This window comes from Monodelphis domestica, chromosome 1 (genome assembly GCF_027887165.1).
Source record: "Monodelphis domestica isolate mMonDom1 chromosome 1, mMonDom1.pri, whole genome shotgun sequence".
Classification (NCBI taxonomy): Eukaryota; Metazoa; Chordata; class Mammalia; order Didelphimorphia; family Didelphidae; genus Monodelphis; species Monodelphis domestica.
This window is the reverse complement of record NC_077227.1, coordinates 21,025,814-21,042,823: the sequence shown is the minus strand read 5'-3', so window position 1 is coordinate 21,042,823 and position 17,010 is coordinate 21,025,814. Positions and strand designations below refer to the sequence as shown.

General features: G+C 44.8%; 1 protein-coding gene across 11 annotated transcripts in view; it reads left to right on the top strand.

Annotated features, from left to right (window-relative positions):
- Positions 1-17,010, top strand: part of ANK3 (ankyrin 3) — a 754,092-nt gene that overhangs the window by 643,236 nt on the left and 93,846 nt on the right. For 7 of the 11 annotated variants that reach the window (XM_056795799.1, XM_056795832.1, XM_007478282.3 and 4 more), the window contains 2 exons: positions 6,839-6,962; positions 12,310-12,412. In XM_056795799.1, the coding sequence (XP_056651777.1) occupies positions 6,839-6,962; positions 12,310-12,412 (227 nt within the window). The remainder of the gene's footprint in view (positions 1-6,838; positions 6,963-12,309; positions 12,413-17,010) is intronic. The other 4 variants (XM_056795855.1, XM_056795804.1, XM_056795810.1 and 1 more) reach the window with 1 other exon arrangement.

Sequence of the window (17,010 nt, the reverse complement as noted above, 5' to 3'; positions counted from 1 at the left end):
AGCTTTACAGATGTAATGTGTGCAAGATAATTCCAAAGTGATGGGGACAGAGCAGCTCCCAGCTGCATGGCCAGAGACAGAGGTGACATATACACACTAAACACAAAGGGATGAGTACAGGGAATGGCTACCATCAGGGGACTCGGGGAAGGATGCAGAATCCAGATTGAGCTCTGAAAAGAGGTAGAAAGTTCAGTGAGGTATGACAGGGCTAAAGAGAAAGCTGGATGGCACCACAGGACGGCTAGGGGAGATGGAGGTGACTTTTAGCTAAGGGAGATCAGGGAGGACTCCACAGAGGAAGTAGCATCTGAGTTGGATCTTGAAAGCCAAGGATTTGAGAAGGGAATATACTCTAGACCTGTGTTAATTCTGGAGGTCAGAGATCACTAGATGGAGTCAGGCCACAATTTGGGCATTCTATTCCGGCTGGCATATATAGAAGGCAGGGATGGAGTTCTCTCTTGGATACTCTGGCCAACAAGCCTTCATGTCACTTCTCCAAGCCTGATCTTGGTCCAGCTCTCAAAATTCCTTTTTGATGGATTTTCAGATGTGCTTAGCAAGTGTGGAGATGACATTTCCAGCACATTCTACCAAGTGCTGCCCTTAGAAGCCCATTCTTTATCCCCAAGAATCTGTCACGGTCAGAATGTCCTTAGTGCTTCTCTCTCGGAATTGCCTTCAGAGCCATGGCCGCTGGCGGACAGTCACCCGAGGGACAGTAGATGAGACCTTACTCATGACCCAGTCAAGGGAATCATAGTCTCAACTGCCAACTCTCTGTTTCTATAGCCATCGCAATTCATACCTTCTATGGTATAAGCAGAGTACAATTTAAAATTCATTTTTAAGGAAACTGAGGCAGAGAGATTAAATGATTTGGTCAAGATCACACAGCAAGAAAGTGTCAGAGTCACTACCAAAATCCATTTCTTTCTTTCTTTAAAACCCTTTCCCTCTGTCTTAGAATCTATGTTAAGTATCAATTCCAAGGTAGATGAGTGGTAAGGGATAGGGCTAAGTGACTTGCCCAGGGTCATACAGCTAAGAAGCATATTTGAATCTCCCATCTCCAGGCCTGGCTCTTAATCCACTGAGTCACCCAGCTTGCCCCTGGAACTTATTTCTTCAGGGTCAGAGCTTTCTCTACTATGCCATATTATCCACTAGCATGAAATAAAATGCATAAAATATTTCTTTTAATAAATACTCTGAGTCATTTAGTATGCCTTCTGTGGTCATCCAGTCATCTTTACTTTTCTTCAAAGTTAAGCTCAAGCCTCCTCTTACATGAAGCCTTTCCTGATTCCCCCCAGCGGCTATGACTTCCCTTCAACTATTTTGTATCTATTTGGGAGAGAGACAGACAGACAGACAGACAGATACACACCCACATATATAAATACATCAGCCATTCAACATTTACTATGTACCCTGTGTGTATCTGTAGGATACAAGCAGTACTATACAAAAAGGTAAAAGACAGCCCTTGGCCCTCACACTCTGATGGGGAAGACAACATATATATTCATACACACAACTCACACATGAGCCACATATAGCATAATTAGGAAAAAATTACAAAAGTAAAAAGAACTAGAATTAAAAGGCATTAGAGAAGGGTTCCTATAGAAGGTAGCATTTGAGCAGGGACTTAAAAAAAGCCAGGAAGGTTGTGATCTCTCCTTCGACAGAAAGTAAGCTTCATGAGGGTAAGGACTGTTTCATTTTTCTCTTTGCATCCCCAGTACAGTGTCCAACACACAGTAGGCTCTTTTTTAATAAATACCCTTACCTTCAGTCTTAGAATCAATGCTATGTATTAGTTCCAAGGTAGAAAAGCAGTAAGGGCAAGGCAATGGGGGTTAAGTGACTTGCCCAGGGTCACACAGCTACGAAGTATCTGAGGGCAGATTTGAAACCTGAACCTCCCATCTTCAGACCTGGCTCTCTGTCCACTGAGTCACCTCACTGCCCCCATAGTGGGCTCTTGATACGTGTTTGTTCATTGATTTTGGTATTCTATGATTTTATTGTTCAATTGTTCAGTCCTGTCCAGTTCTTTATGACCTTGTGGACCATACTGTCCATGGGGTGTTCTTGAAAAGATAGCAGTCATTTGCCATTTCCTCCTTCAATAGATTAAGGCAAAGAGATTAAGTGACTTGCCTAGGTTCATTCACATAGCTAGAATTTGAACTCAGATCATCCTGATTCCAGGCTTAGTGCTCTATCCATTGAGCCACCTACCTGCGTCCATTTCTATATTTGTTTAAAGCCTCATGTGTACTTTGGTCCATCATCCAGAGTAACCCAGTTTTTTCTTTCCAAATTGGTCAGTCTCCAAATGGAAGGTTGCCCTGGGATAGTGGCTGTGACCATGTTGCCTATTTTCTAAATTGTGGTGGCAAGTTTAGCTCTGGCTGACAACTGGAGGGGTGTGACTTGTTACTTGTTCTGCTGAGCCCAGCCTTTGCGAGCTATGAAGGGAGTGCTAAGTCAGCCTGGAATGCAGGTTCAAGAATAGCCCCTACTGCAGGGCTCTTAGAGTAGAGATCTCTAAAAGAGTACTCAGTGGAGAATGCCAGGAGGCTTCGTTTATTTGTTTTAGGCTGAAAGTGATTTTTTTTTTCATAGAATACCTCACTGAAATGACCCAGGAAGCAGGATGGGGCCTAAAGAGTGAGGAATTTTAGGTCAGAAAACCTAGGTTTAAATTCTAGTCGTATGATTCCTGTGTGATCTTGTGAAACATTACTTTTTACAATCTTTAACTGGCTCTGTGGATTGAGAGACAGACCTAAAGAGGGGAGCTTCTGGGTTCAAATGTAGCCTCAGATACTTCCTAGCTGTGTGACCCTGGGCAAGTCATTTAACCCTCATTTACCCAGCCCTTTCTGCTCTTCTGTCTTGGAACCAATAAACAATATGATTCTAAGACAGAAAGTAAGTATTAAAAAAAAAAAAAAAAACTATTTCCTGGGGGCAGCTGGGTAGCTCAGTGGATTGAGAGTCAAGCCCAGAGACAGGAGGTCCTGGGTTCAAATATGACCTCAGACACTTCCCAGCTGTGTGACTCTGGGCAAGTCACTTAACCCCCTTTGCCTAGCCCTTACCACTCTTCTGCCTTAGAATCAATACCCAATATTGATTCTAAAAGGGAAGGTAAAGGGGGCTCAGTGAATTGAGAGTCAGACCTAGAGACAGGAGGTCCTGGGTTCAAATTTGGCCTCAGACACTTCCCAGCTGTGTGACCCTGGGCAACTCATTTAACCCCCATTGTCTAGCCTTTACCACTCTTCTGCCTTGGAATCAATACTGTGTATTGATTCCAAGATGGAAGGTAAGGGTTTAAAAAAAGATGGAAGGTAAGGGTTTTTTTTTTTTAAATCTATTTCCTCAGACATTAAAAAAGGGTTGAACTATATCATCCCTAAGATTCCTTCCAGCCTAATTGATATTTAATTTGATTCCTACAACAGTCAATAGATCAATCCACCAATGAGTCCTATCAAGTATAGTCTATTTGTTCCCATTTTATAGATGAGGAAACTTGATCTGGTCTCTCCACAACTTATTCTAGAGTTGAAAATTAGTTCCCTATCTGGGGATCTTAGCTGCCGAGATTTCACAGATTTGTCATCATGATTTCTCTAGCCACTTCCACCTCTAAAATCCTAGGATCCAAGGAACAATGATTATCTTTGGGCTGCAATGCCAGGACCCAAGAGGGGAGGGAGGGACTCTACTAGGAACAAGGCTCTAGTAGGGAGCCCTTGCTTTGAAGCCTTACTGATGATCATGCACGTTTATTAGGGATACTTGTGCCAATTTGATGAGACCCAGGGCTCTGGAAGGCACTTTAGGGCTCGTCGAATCCAACCCTTTCATCTAAGAGAAAACGGGAAAGTCAGAGGAGTTGGATGACTTGTCCACGGAGGTGACAGGGTGAATAGAAGCAGGATTTGAAGCCAGCTCCCCTGACCACAAATCCGGCAGCCTTCTTTTTCTGTAACAGTGTCTCAAAGCATGTCGCAATTCCAAGCCCCTCCTCCTAAAAGAGTTGCAAAACCCTTCGGGCCCCCGTTACAGTGTAACTCAGTTTCAGAACTGAAAAGGTTTGGAAAATGATAGAAATCTCCCTTTCCCGAAAACGTGCCCATGTCTTTTCCCCAGGGAAAGGGGGGTAGAGAGTAAGGTGAAGTGGCCTGGAACCCAGCACCCAGACAGCGAAGGGGAAAAGGTCTCCCTCTGTATTGTGGTAGCCTCACAAAGATTCTTTCCTCCCCACCCGGCCTGCTCCTCCTTATCCCTACTGTAATGCAGCGTGTGTGTGTGTGTGTGTGTGTGTGTGTGTGTGTGTGTGTGTGTGTGTGTGTGTGTGTGTGTGTCCGTCCGCCCGTCCGTCCGTCTGTCTGTCTGTGTGAAGGGAGAGGGGGCAGGGAGGGGAGAGAGGGAAGCTTGGACTGGGCTCAAACAGCCTCGGCCTCAGAACCCCGCCTCCTTTTCCCTCCAGGTAGCCCAGCCCATCTTTCTGCCCATTTCTAGGGGCTTCCCAAGAGCGCTTGAGCCGACGTTGTTCTAAAGCCCTTCCCTGGGAGCTGGGGGTTGCTGCCTTTCCCTCGGGTGCCTGCCTGGCTGTTTCACAACGGCAGGGCAGGGCAGGTCCTCTGTGGCTTCTCTTTCCCTTTTTTTTTTCCGCTTCCCACCTGACGGAGCATAAATAACCACGGCTCGGCTCCAGCAGAGGAAAGAGTTCAAAGTTACTGTCGCTTCCCCACGCCCGGCCCAGGCATCCTCCCTCCCGGCCCGTGCCTGCCGGAGCCCCCAGCCCAGTAGGTCTAGCCGATTTCTGGAGGGCGGGGGGGAGGGGGGGGTGCGGTCTGGTGGATTTCAGGCCCAGCTCAGTAGCCCGGGATCGAATTACAGGAAAAGTCCACGGGAGGCGCTGCGCGCTGCCTGCATTTACATACGAATAACGCCTTCTGTCCGGGTGGCTTAGGACGGGGCAGCCCGGCTTGGCCCAAGAAGTTTTTAATCCAATCAGAAGGAGCTTTAAAGGGATGTCTACAGCGTGATGAGAAAGGATCCCAGCCACAATTAAGTGTTGCCGGCTGCTGGGCATTTTCTTTTTCCCCCCACCTTGTCCTTTGGGGCGTCGGGACGCTCTGCCGCCCTCCAGAGTGTGGGAAGCGATGTGGTGGGAGCCCGCCAGCGCCTGCGAAGAGCCCACGCTGCTGGGGAGAGCCCGCTGGTGGAGGCGTGGAAAGTGACCCGGCCCTCCGGGCTCCGGCATTCATTCTCCTGGGCTTCCGAGCTCAGTTCGAAATCTCGCCTTCTGGGACTCGCGGAGATCCTTGGAAACGCCGGGAGGACGCCTTGGCGGGTACTGGAGCTGGTGCTTGTTTTGCTAGGACAGCCCCGGGGGAGCTATGGCTTTGCAATCGAGTAAGGTTTTTCTTTTTGGTTGTCTTTGGAGTTTGTGTGGCGCTTACACTGTGTGTGTGTGTTATCTGTGTGTGAGTGTGTGTGTGTGTGTGTGTGTGTGTGTTATCTCTGTGTGTGTGTGTGTACAGGCTAGCCTCTAAGAGTTCATTGAACGAGCCGGCAAGATCGCTTTGTTTTGCCTTGATAACCTTTGCAAACCTCGCATTTAGGCGCTTTGGGTGGGGAGCTGAGCGCACCCCACGTTGGCCCTTTGAGCAAATGGAAATTCCAAACGCCACTGACTGAAGGAATTGGACAGCCCGAGCCCACGAATGGCTCACCTTTGAGACCACACAATGGCAAACTCTGGCAACCTCTCCCGGCCAGGCCACCTTTTCCGATCCTCCTTTTAAAAGCGAGGAATGAGCGAGGGAAAGGGGCCTGGGGGGCGGGGGTGGATTTCCCAACTTAGGAGGGAGCCTGGCCGAGGTGCTGCTTTTTGTCAGGCCTGGGAAACCTCACCAAAGGGCAAAGGACCATTTGAAACTTGCCCTGTCACTTGGGGAATGTGGCTTCTGCGCGTTGTAATGATTTGCTTTGGTAGTCAGGCGAAAGGGATCGAGTCCTGTTAACCCTTTGGGGCAGGGGGGTTGGGTTTGCACAACTATAATCCCCCTCACTCAAAGGCAGTTTCAAAGCCGGTTTCCTCAGTGGATTTACAATACCGCCCTAATTGAATGGAACATTGCATTTTTGGAGTTCCAGGCCAGCTCCAGTGGGAACATTCAAGGCTTTGGACTCTTTACTTCTCCTAGTTTTCCTAACTCGATCATTGTCCCTCCCTAGAAGGAAAGGCTTTATTATTAAAGTCTCCCCCAATCGGGACCTGAGAAAATGTGCTAGAAAAAGCTCGATCCTTTAGCTTATGCAAATCGGGGAATCTTCCTAGAAGAGGCCAACTTTGTTTTGGAAAGTGTCCATTCAAACATGCAGCGCTCATCACTGTCCTTTTTTAGGGCACCAAGTCCGGGAGTTTGGGACACCCCAATCAGATGTTTCTTTGGCCAAAATCTATCCTGGGAAGGGAGCTTGGGGGCACACATGAGCAGCTTACACCCTGATGAGTTTTATTTACTTATTGGATTATATACTAACCTCTGCCCAGGTTTCTTTTACCTCTTGAACTTGTGCTATCTAAATTTCATTCTCAGGTCAAAATTCCAAAAGCGGGGGGGGGGGGGGGGGGGAGGGGGTAGGGGTGGAGGGAGGAATGAGGGGAGGGAGAGGGAGGAATGCCAATTGATCCCTTTCTTTGCCAGCAACCAGAATAGGAACTGGGCTTGTAGTAACTACTATGGCCACAAGGGAAACCAGAGCCTTCTGATTTTCATTCACTTTCTCCTGGCAGGTGAAGATGCAATGACAGGAGATACCGACAAATATCTTGGGCCCCAAGACCTCAAAGAACTGGGAGATGATTCTCTGCCCGCGGAAGGATACATCGGCTTCAGCCTGGGCGCCCGCTCAGCCAGGTATTGTACTTTGGCAATCCTGTTTGTTCTCAGACAACCATGATCGATCCATAAGTGGAATTCATTTTCTTTGCCATATTCTCCAATATATGTTCTTGGAAAGAAGGATGCCAATTTCCAGGGAGTGGTGTCTCAGTCACTCGGCATTCCGTGCTATTTTCTTTCATGATTTTTAAAAGAGCACTTTTGTATTTCTGAGCACCCTGATTCTTCTTCCCCCTTCTCTGGAGTCATGCTTTAAACATAGATCGAAAGAATACTTTTCAGAGTAAACCTGAGCTTTATTGAAAAGCTATCTTATTTGTTGATGAGGCAGTTTCAACAGCAGGAATTCAAAGCCTGCTATTTGCAAAGAGTCGTTGATTGGGTTAGAATTAAGAACAGGAGTTCATTCTTTTTGAAATCTGAGCCATAATTGAAATCCACAATAATTGAAACTGTTAAGGATGGACATCTCGGTCTCTTTATTTTTGGTGAAAATTAAAAAGAAAAATCCCCAATGCCATCTATTCTTAAAACTACGAGATAAGTATTTTTGGTATGTAGTGGAAAGACATGGCATTATTTTGTTTGAAAAGGAACAGAAGATGTTTAAAATAGACCTTTGTACAAAGAATGTGATGGAATGTGAGGGTCCCCAGACTTCTCACACAATGGAATGCTACCGATTGCAGCCTCTGTGCCCTCACTGAAAAGGTTTGGCCTCTGGAAAACCCTGTACTTTAAAACTCGGTTCTGCACTGCTCCAGAGAGAAACTAGACTCCATGCTCTATTTGGAGATTGCATTGCCCTGTTGTGGATTAACTGTGTTTGCTGACAGTCAAGTTATTTTGAAGCTAATAATTAAACCTCCCAAGCCAGAGCCCTGGGGACATTTTCCTATAGTTTAATGATCTGTTGTAAAGTTTCATTGTCTCCCAGTGAATGAATGGCACTTCCCACAAAGTAAAGCTTGGGTGTTTGTCCTCAGTCTTGTGTGTTCCTGGGCTGCCTTAGATGTGTAGTAGATTCATTCTGAATAGGCTCTCTCTTAGTATCTCTCTGAGTCTCTTACAGTATTTCTAGATTCTTGTAATTTGATAAAGTTTCTAGTTTATAAATACTTTCCAGAGATAAAATTGTCTCAATGAAGTCTGCTGAGTGACTAATCAAATAATGGGGTTTTAAAAGAAAACTGAGCTGTAATAATAATAATAATAATAATAATAATAATAATAATAATAATAATAATAATGATAATACTAATGAGAATTTTCTTTTTGAAGACCAGCGCTTATCTATCATTCAATGCCTTGGCATAAAGATAAAGCACTTCATAAACCTCAGAGCACTGTATAAATGCCAGATCATTATCATCATCGTCATTATTAAATTTCTTGTGCTCTGTCCAGTATTCAGCTGTCTCCCCATCCCATCTCTGTGGATGTATTAATAGGGGGACATGATTGGAGGGCTGTGACAACCCCCAGAGGAAACCTGAGACTGAGAGATTGCCCTAAGATACCAGGTTTTGGCTTTTTCTGAGAGTGCTAAGGCTTTTCACATTTCTAATGTCAATGGCACCATTCTTATTTGTCGCTATTTGTATGTAATTCATTTTTACATCAGCATAATCTACTTATGTTATGCTCAGATGCCCCCAAAATAAAGAAACCAGCAATAAAACCCAAGCTTGATGATGTCCCCAGTTTCAAAGCAAAACAAGTCAAAAGGGTGTTGGGGTTTTATCCAATAAACTTTCTGAGTGTAACATTAAAAGAATGAATACATAAACTGTGTAAGTCACTCAACCATACATTTTTTTCTTTTTCTTGTCTGATTCTTTGCTTTCTATTTCTCCTACTTCTTCTCCCCTATAAATTCTTTAAAATAGTCCTAAGATCAGGTAAGAAGATTCTATGTGGCATCTTTATTGCATTTCTCCCCATTCCCCTCTGCTTCTTTTTCTTTTTCTTTATCAGCATTGTGATGTGTCGTGGTGTGATTTTTATTTTGTGCTCAGCTTTAGCAAATGAGTTTCATGATTTTCAGCAAATTAACAAATGACTTGATTGCTTTTAAAGCCCCTGATCAGAAACTGTCAGTGAATTGGGGGTGAAAATATTGGAAGGAATTCGATTAATGCATTCAATTAACAAACTGTGTGAGGTGCATGAGATCCTGGGAAGACCTTAAACTGATAACTGGTTGTCCTAAAGGCCTCCTTTTTTGCTGGGTGCTGGCTTGTTTGAGCTTTTAGGCACAACACATTTTTAGACCCATCAGATAGATATTTTTTCTAATACTTCCTACAAATAACTTTTCAGGGTGTCCCAATAGCCGCACATATTATCGTTTGCCCTAATAACACAATTTTAGGCTTCCTGCCACCCCAGGTCTGAGAGCAAGAACTCTGACTTTAGAGGGAAAATCTGCCCTTATAGATTTGAGTAATTCAAGTAAGAGAAATTGAAGGTTATAGGCAAATTCAAGCTCTAATCTGTCAATATGAAAAAAAAATCAGTGACTCAGAAATCATGCTAAAAATGAGGGTTCTGCTTGCTGGCCATTGTCTCTGGAGTGGAGCTGACCCTTCTGTTTAAGTTAAAATGGCAGGGAATGTTTCCTTTTTTAAATTATTAATTGCTTTCTCTGAAGTGATCGTAGACCTCAAGCTAGAAAGGCCATCAAATGTAACTGCTTCATTTTCCAGATGAAGCCTAGGGACTTGCCTTTTAGAGATAGGATTTGAACCCAGATCCTATGACTTCAGCCAATACTCTTTCACAATGTGCCATTCTAATCTGCCTCCTCTAATGCCATGGAATAAAGGAGTGAAATAACTCCAGAGTGGGAAAAAGAACCACTTTAGGCTGATGTTGAGGATCCAATGGCAAGGCAGCAAGTGTAGAAGGTGGGCCTATGCCTTTTTTTTTTCTTATGAAGAAGCTAGTCCTAGACCTGACCAGCCTTTGACAATCTTCTTACTATTATCTTCTAGCCTTTAGTTTAGTCAGTCAATATAACAGAGTGCCCTCTCTGGAGAAAAGGGTTGTATTCTAATAATATCCTTTCATTTAAAACCCTTACCTTCTGTCTCAGAGTCAATGCTAAGTTCTGGTTTCAAAGCTGAAGAGTTAAGGGCTGGGCAATTGGGGTTACAGTGACTTGTCCAAGGTCACCTAGCTAGGAAATATCTGAGACCAGATTTGAATCTAGAATCTCCCATCTCTAGGCCTGACTCGATCCACTGAATTATCTTGCTAGCAAAAGAAAAAAAAAATCTCCCCTTTCTTTTATTGTTTTTTCTTCTAGGACTTTGTCCTACTGCTTAGTGCCTAAGGACCCTTTGAAGGGTCAGTCTGGCCTTTGACTTGGGGAGGAAAGGACCCGATCAATTCATTTATATTAAATACCAGATAACTTCATGGATTAGTTCTCCCAGAGTCAACGAGGAAAGATCAAGAAATCAGTTCAATGTGAATTTTTAAAATTCATGTTTTTGACTTAGTATATTTTTTCCAGATTACAAGTAGATACAATTTTTTTGTAATTGTTTTCTGACATTTTGTGGTGCCTTTTCTCTCCTTCCTTCCTTCCTTCCTTCCCTTCCCTCCCCAGATGGCAGGCAATATGATATAATTATACGTGTGCTATCATGCAATGCGTATTTTCATGTTTGTCATCAGCATACATTTTTGAGGAGATATCTGTGTTCTAGGTTCTGTGCTAGACTCTCCAGTGGCAGAGCCCAGAATGAAATAATCCTTCCCTTCAAGGAGCTTTTGTTCTTAGGAGGGGTTGGTCATGGATGGGAGAATAAGAGAAATAAAATAGAGCAGAAGCTCCTTTCCATTTCCCCTCAATCTCTACCATTTTGGTAAAAATTGGGGTGGGAGCAGAGATCCAGAGCTTGAAGCGACTTAAGAGGCAAAGCATTACTAATGTCCTCATTTTACGAATGAGGAAACTGAGTCCCAAGAAAGCAGACTCAAGAGCATGCAGGTAGAGTCAGAGGTGGGGTTTGAACTTCTGAGCCCTTGGTCAGGACTTTCTCCTCTCTACCACACAGTCCCACCCTACCCCTACCCTCTTGGAGCATAATAGTTACAAAGTCAACAACTCCCTGTCCTTGAGAAATTTTTAGTGTAACAGGAGAAAGAGGACACGTTGTCCATTATGCTGCATTGCAGGTAGGAAGGGAGGGTGTGCTGATGTTTTTACTGTTACACATCAGAGGTTAAATAGATTCTTTGGGGCTAACAGTTGAGTGCCCTGAGAACCAAGGGTAGCTTCAGGGTCAAGTAGGGGAGCTGAAATAATTGGATGCCTTTAGCTCATCCGTAATGAATTCAGAGGTCCTTTGGAGCAGAGGTTTGAAGAGCAGAAAAAGCCATGGTTTACTTGAGAGTAAGAGCTAGTAGCACAGAGGATTGTGCCTGATCTTGGGGGTCAGGATCCAGCTTGAGATAACTAGCTGTGTGACCCTGGGCAAGTCACTTAACCCTGATTGCTTCCTCCTTACCACTCATCTGCCTTGGAACCCATACTTAGTATTGATTCCAAGATGGAAGGCAAGGGAAAGGAGAGAGATAGACAGACAAGACAGACAGACAGGGGGGAGATGGTTAAGTGACTTGTCCAGAATCACACAGATAGGAAGTGTCTGAGGTCACATTTGAACCCAGGACCTGCCATCTATAAGCCTGGCTCTCAATTCACTGAGCTACCTAGCTGTCCTGGCCTTTTGATCAATCATTTGATTCCTCCCCTCTGTGAGTGGCAGATAACAAACCAATGCCCATGTTCTGTATGTCAGCAAACTCCATGTTGATTCCCAGATGCCCCTATGCACAGAAATACCACTGAGTTCAGCAACCGTAACTAAATAGAGAAAAAGAAAGAAACGGAAACTCAGGAGGAGCAGCCATTAACCCTCTTAGCCCCAGAAAAGAGTAATGCGGGACATGAGGGTCATTCTCTGATTCAGATTTCAGGTTCCGCCATTCACTACTAGAGTGGTCAGACTTTCCATTACTGTCCTCTTGGTTCCATTTCCCCAGTAAAACATCATAAGAAATCTACGGATGCCATTTTTTTTTGGCCAATTTTTTTAACCCAACTGGTCTAATTTGAAACCAAAGCTACTCCTAGGGGAATTTTCACCTGAAAACATTTTTCTCAGGATACGAAATCCTCCATTTATGCCATTGTCTCTTTTTGTGATCCTTTTTGTTGATATTGTTGATCCTTTCGATACGTCTCATCTGTGGCTGTTCCCTGGAAGTTGCATGCATTAATTTCATTTTTTATTCATCTCATCATCATCATCTGGCACTGTTGAATGGTTAACTGTAAATACAACAGCCTCCGCTCCTTCAGTTCGGATAGGTCTTACACACTGAACAGAAGCTCTTACGCCCGGGACAGCATGATGATCGAAGAATTGCTGGTGCCATCAAAGGATCAGGTAGGCGGCCATTTTTATCAACTTTAATTATTCACTTCCTTTTTCTGTAATTACTTGTACAGTGACACTCAAAGGCCTCGTTTCTCCCTTTGCCTTAACCTTTGGTTAAGCCAAAGCAAATGGTCTGACAATTATTGTTGTACGTGTTGCTGAAAACCATTTGAGAGTTGCTCACTCTTATCAGGAAGGGAATTGGATCTATGATAGAAATAAGTACTGCATTTATAATGTCATTGATATAAGGAACTCCCAAATGAGGAAACTCCCTTTACCAGTGCAGGTTGGCACCTTGAGACTCTTTAAGAATTGTCTGAGGGCTTCCAGAAGTGATTTGGTCAAGTTCACACACCAGGGTGTGTCAGAAGCAAGATCTGAAACCCTGTCTTCTTGACTAAGGGTGGCTTCCCATCCCTGGTGCCATGATGCCTCTAGGAAGGAAGTATTACTATAAAAAAAAATGGGGACAAAAATAACCCCTTCTGTTTCCAGGTAGGTCTCCAAAAGCCTAGAGAAAAAGTCCCAAAATCTTCCTAAAGGGCCATCCTACCCTCTTCTCCACCCCAACCCCAGTAGAAGTTTTAGAAGTGGAAGATGTTGTTTTCAGTTGGATTTACAAACCTAGAAGGTGAACTATGGAGCAGCCATTTCCCAAAAGTCCCCTCTCATCCAGAGGTATTGGTTGTATCCCCAATGGCATCTCGAAAGATTGTTCTTGGTTAAAAGAAAATTCTCCCTAAGATGGCCTTGGGTTGAGTCTTAGACTTTTGAAGCTCAGCTTCAAGAGAAGCTTCAGATTGGGGCTCTGGCTTTTAGGCAGCTACATTTCTCTTCTGTTGATGTAACTGCCTTAAACCCTGGATCTTTGCAAGAAGATGCATGCAATAATAGAAAATAAATGAGTGTTGATTGACTGATTGAAACCACAGGAAAGAGCTGACAGAAAATGAGATCGCTTCGCGGAGAGGCAAGTAGAGACTTGGACCTCAATGGGGCTGGCCATTTGGTGATCAGAGAGCTAATTGTTTGGGCTGTAAAGCTAATTTTCTAGGAGGTTTGGCATTGTTTGTACGCTACAAACCATCCGTGATCAATTGGACGGCTCTACTATAAAGACAAACTAGAACAGGCAGGCAGGAGTTTGCCTGTCCCAGTCCAGCTCAAGGTTATACATTGAGCAACCTAGAGCTGAAGGCTCCCTCTGTCTAGAGATGTAGGTTCCCAGCCAGCCAGCGCTGCAGCAAGGTGCACACTGTGCTTTACAAGACAAATACGTACCGTCAATGACTATCGCCTTCTTTCATGCTGCCTGGAATGTTCTCAAGCCCTCAGCCTCCCAGCCTTGAATGTCTTGCTTATTCAGTATTCTGGCAGACAAAAGCCCATTGTCAGATCATTGCAGGCGTGCTAATGTTTCAGCACAAGGTCCATCTCAGGGCAGTCTGGGAGGTCACAGGGAGTCTGGGCCCAGATGCTGGCACAACCATCTCCACCTGAATGACTTGGACCGCTCATCTGAGCCTCTTCATTGCATTACCTCCATGTTTAAAATGGAAAAAATGGAGCTACTGGGAAGTACTTATTCTTGGAATTGGGTCGTAGATCTAGAGTGGAAAGGGACCTCAAGCCGCCCAATCCAGCCTCCTTTTTTGGCAAATGACACAACAGAGAGGAAGTGATTTGCCCCAGGTCACATGGGTAGTAAGTTACAGAAGTAGGATTTGAATTCAGGTCCCATAGGTCAGCTGATAGGTTAATATCAGTTAGGCGGTACCATAGTAGACACAGTCCGGAAGATCTGAGTTCAAATCGGGCTTGGACACTTACTAGTTGTGTGACCCTGGGCAAGCCACTGAACCTGATTGCCTCAGTTTCTTCATTTGTAAAATGGAGATAACAATAGCACCTACTTCTCACGATGGTTGTGACTATCATTTGAGGTATTTGTCAAGGCTGGCATATAGTAGAGATTATAAAAATATTAGTTATTATTATTATTAGCCACGATAAAATGGTCAGAATTCGCACTGCCTCAGGGAAGATTCTCCCGAGAACTTCCTTTTATCCTCGGTGAAGACAAGGAACACGTGGACCCTCTTGACTTTGAGCTCAGACTAGCTAATTCCTTAAGAACGCTCAGCTAACTGGTCGTGATGGGTTCGTGCAGATGGGTCTGCCTGGGAACAGGGGGAGGGACGGGCCCCAAACATGCGGTGAATCATTTAGTGGCATATAAATATTTTAGCAGTAACACAAACAGGAATCGCAGCGCTCGTCATTTCGATGCCGGCCCTTTTCGGCTAGCTCCTCCCCAGACCTCCTCACTCGATGACAGAAGGGCAACAATAACTCAGCACGGGCATTAGGGGAAAAGAGATGGTTCGTTCGCTGTTTCCTTGGCTCCTGTCCTGGCAGACCCTGAGAGTCAAGCGTTTAGCGTACTTTTACGTGACTCAGTTGTCTTCCTGAGAAAATGAAGGAATCCTAAACTCACAGATTCAGAAAGGGATCTTGGAAGCCATTTTTAATAGATAATAACAAACTAGTGTTTACATGCTAGTCTTATGATTTGCAAAGCACTGTACGAATATTCTTTCCTCATAATAACCCTGAGAGTGAGTTATGATTACCCCATTTTACAGATGAGGAAACTGACCTAAGTTAATGATTTGCCCAGGGTTACATAGCTGGTAAGTTTCTGAGGCAGGACTTGAACTCAGGTCATCTTGATCCCAGGTCTAGCACTCGATCCACTGTGCCCTCTAGTTGTCTAGATGAGGAAACTGAGGCTCAAGGAGGCTGCTGAGTGAGGTTAAGCTTGAAGTCATTCTGGCTGTAAATATCCAAGGTGGAATTTGAACGGGTGTCTCTGAATATGGAGCCCCTGGCTTTTCCGTGCTATGCCAGAGCCTGGCTGAGATTCCCTCTCGCTCTAATTCCTCTGAACTCTGAATCTATCACAGAATAAGGAGGACGGATTGGTAGGAAGGAGGTGATAATAAAGGGGCTGCTTTGATCGCTTCTGATCCGGATACTTGCTGGGGCTGATGAGCTATCCTGGGTGAGTCAAGTTACCCGGGGCCGGAGGAGATTGTTGTGTTTCTTTCTTTGTTTGGGACAGTCGATCATTGGCATATTGAATTTGGATTCTCCCAGGACCCAGGTCATTCTCTCGTCATAAATTAACTAGTCAAAAGAGTATATTAACTCCTTCAAGCCAAGAAAGGCTGATTCAGTTTATTAGAGAGGAGCAGAAAGCAATGCTTTTGGATGGATTATATTCACTCAAAATTAATAGAAAAGAATTAGTTTCCATCTCTCTATTCAATCTTAGGTACCAGACCATTGAGGAAAAGACTCACAGGACCACAGGTCTAGAGATAGAAGGGATTTCAGAGGCCCTTTTTTATCCATGGGAGGCTGACGTAGAGGGGGGCTGAAGTAAGTTGCCCAAGGTCATAAAAGTAGTAAGAATCAGAGGCAAGATTTGAATTCAGGTCCTCTGCCTCTGCCCCCGGAACCAGCATTCTTTCCACTGGATCATTCTTCTCCAGATTTGAATGAACTGGAACTAGATCCCCAATGGGGATTGGCCCATCCACTGGGGAATAGCCCATCTATTCCTACCAACTCTGAGTTTGGGTGATGGTGCAGAAATCGAAAGTATTTAATTCAGAGCAATAGTGACGTGTGTGTGTGTGTGTGTGTGTGTGTGTGTGTGTGTGTGTGTAATGGGGGGGAAGGAACAGCTGGGTAGCTCAGTGGATTGAGAGGAGGTCCTGGGTTCCAATCTGGCCTCAGACACTGCCCAGCTGAGTGACCCTGGGAAAGTCACTTGCCTAGCCCTCACCACTCTTCTGCCTTAGAACCAATACACATTATTGACACCAAGATGGAAGGTAAGGGTTTAAAAAAAATAGTGACTGATGTTGGGCATCAAAGGGGTATCCATAATAAATTGCCCACAATGGCCCATTACTCAGGTTTAAGTTGAATAAAAAATAGCCCCCAGGAAGTAGCATGGATAAGGATCAGGAAAGAAAGTTGGCTGACTGAACAAGAAGGAAGAGTGAGTAGCACATGGACATCCCCAGCGCTATCCTGGGTCCTCTGGAATGTTCCAAGACCCAAAGCCTCCCACTCATGGGATGATGATCTGGGAGTGATTCCTGGACTCCAGAGAGTCACCCAAGAAGACAAAGCTTGGAACTGGGTCATCAGTGAGAGCTGTGGCCAGACTGAAGTGGCCGTAGAATCGTTGCATTGCTGTGGTAGTCAGGCTTCCAGGCATTTGGGGTCCATGCTTTGGATTTCAGGGCCCAGGAAGTTCCCTCTCCCCGAGCAGACGGGTCTGTTGTGCCTTTGTTTTGGAGACTGCCATGTTCATTAACTGCCCCAACTCCGTGTGTTCTTTTAGATTCTCCAATGTCTGAGAGGGGAAGCCCCCTTAGCGACCAGCCGGTTCACATCCCTCCTTTTGTCGCTGAGGAAGCAGAGACGTCCGTAGCTTTGCCCCAGCCAGCTCGTGGTAGCACACCTCCTAGTTCAGTGCTCTTTCCACAGGGCTGATAGTGATGAAAATACTCTGAGGATACTCCTCT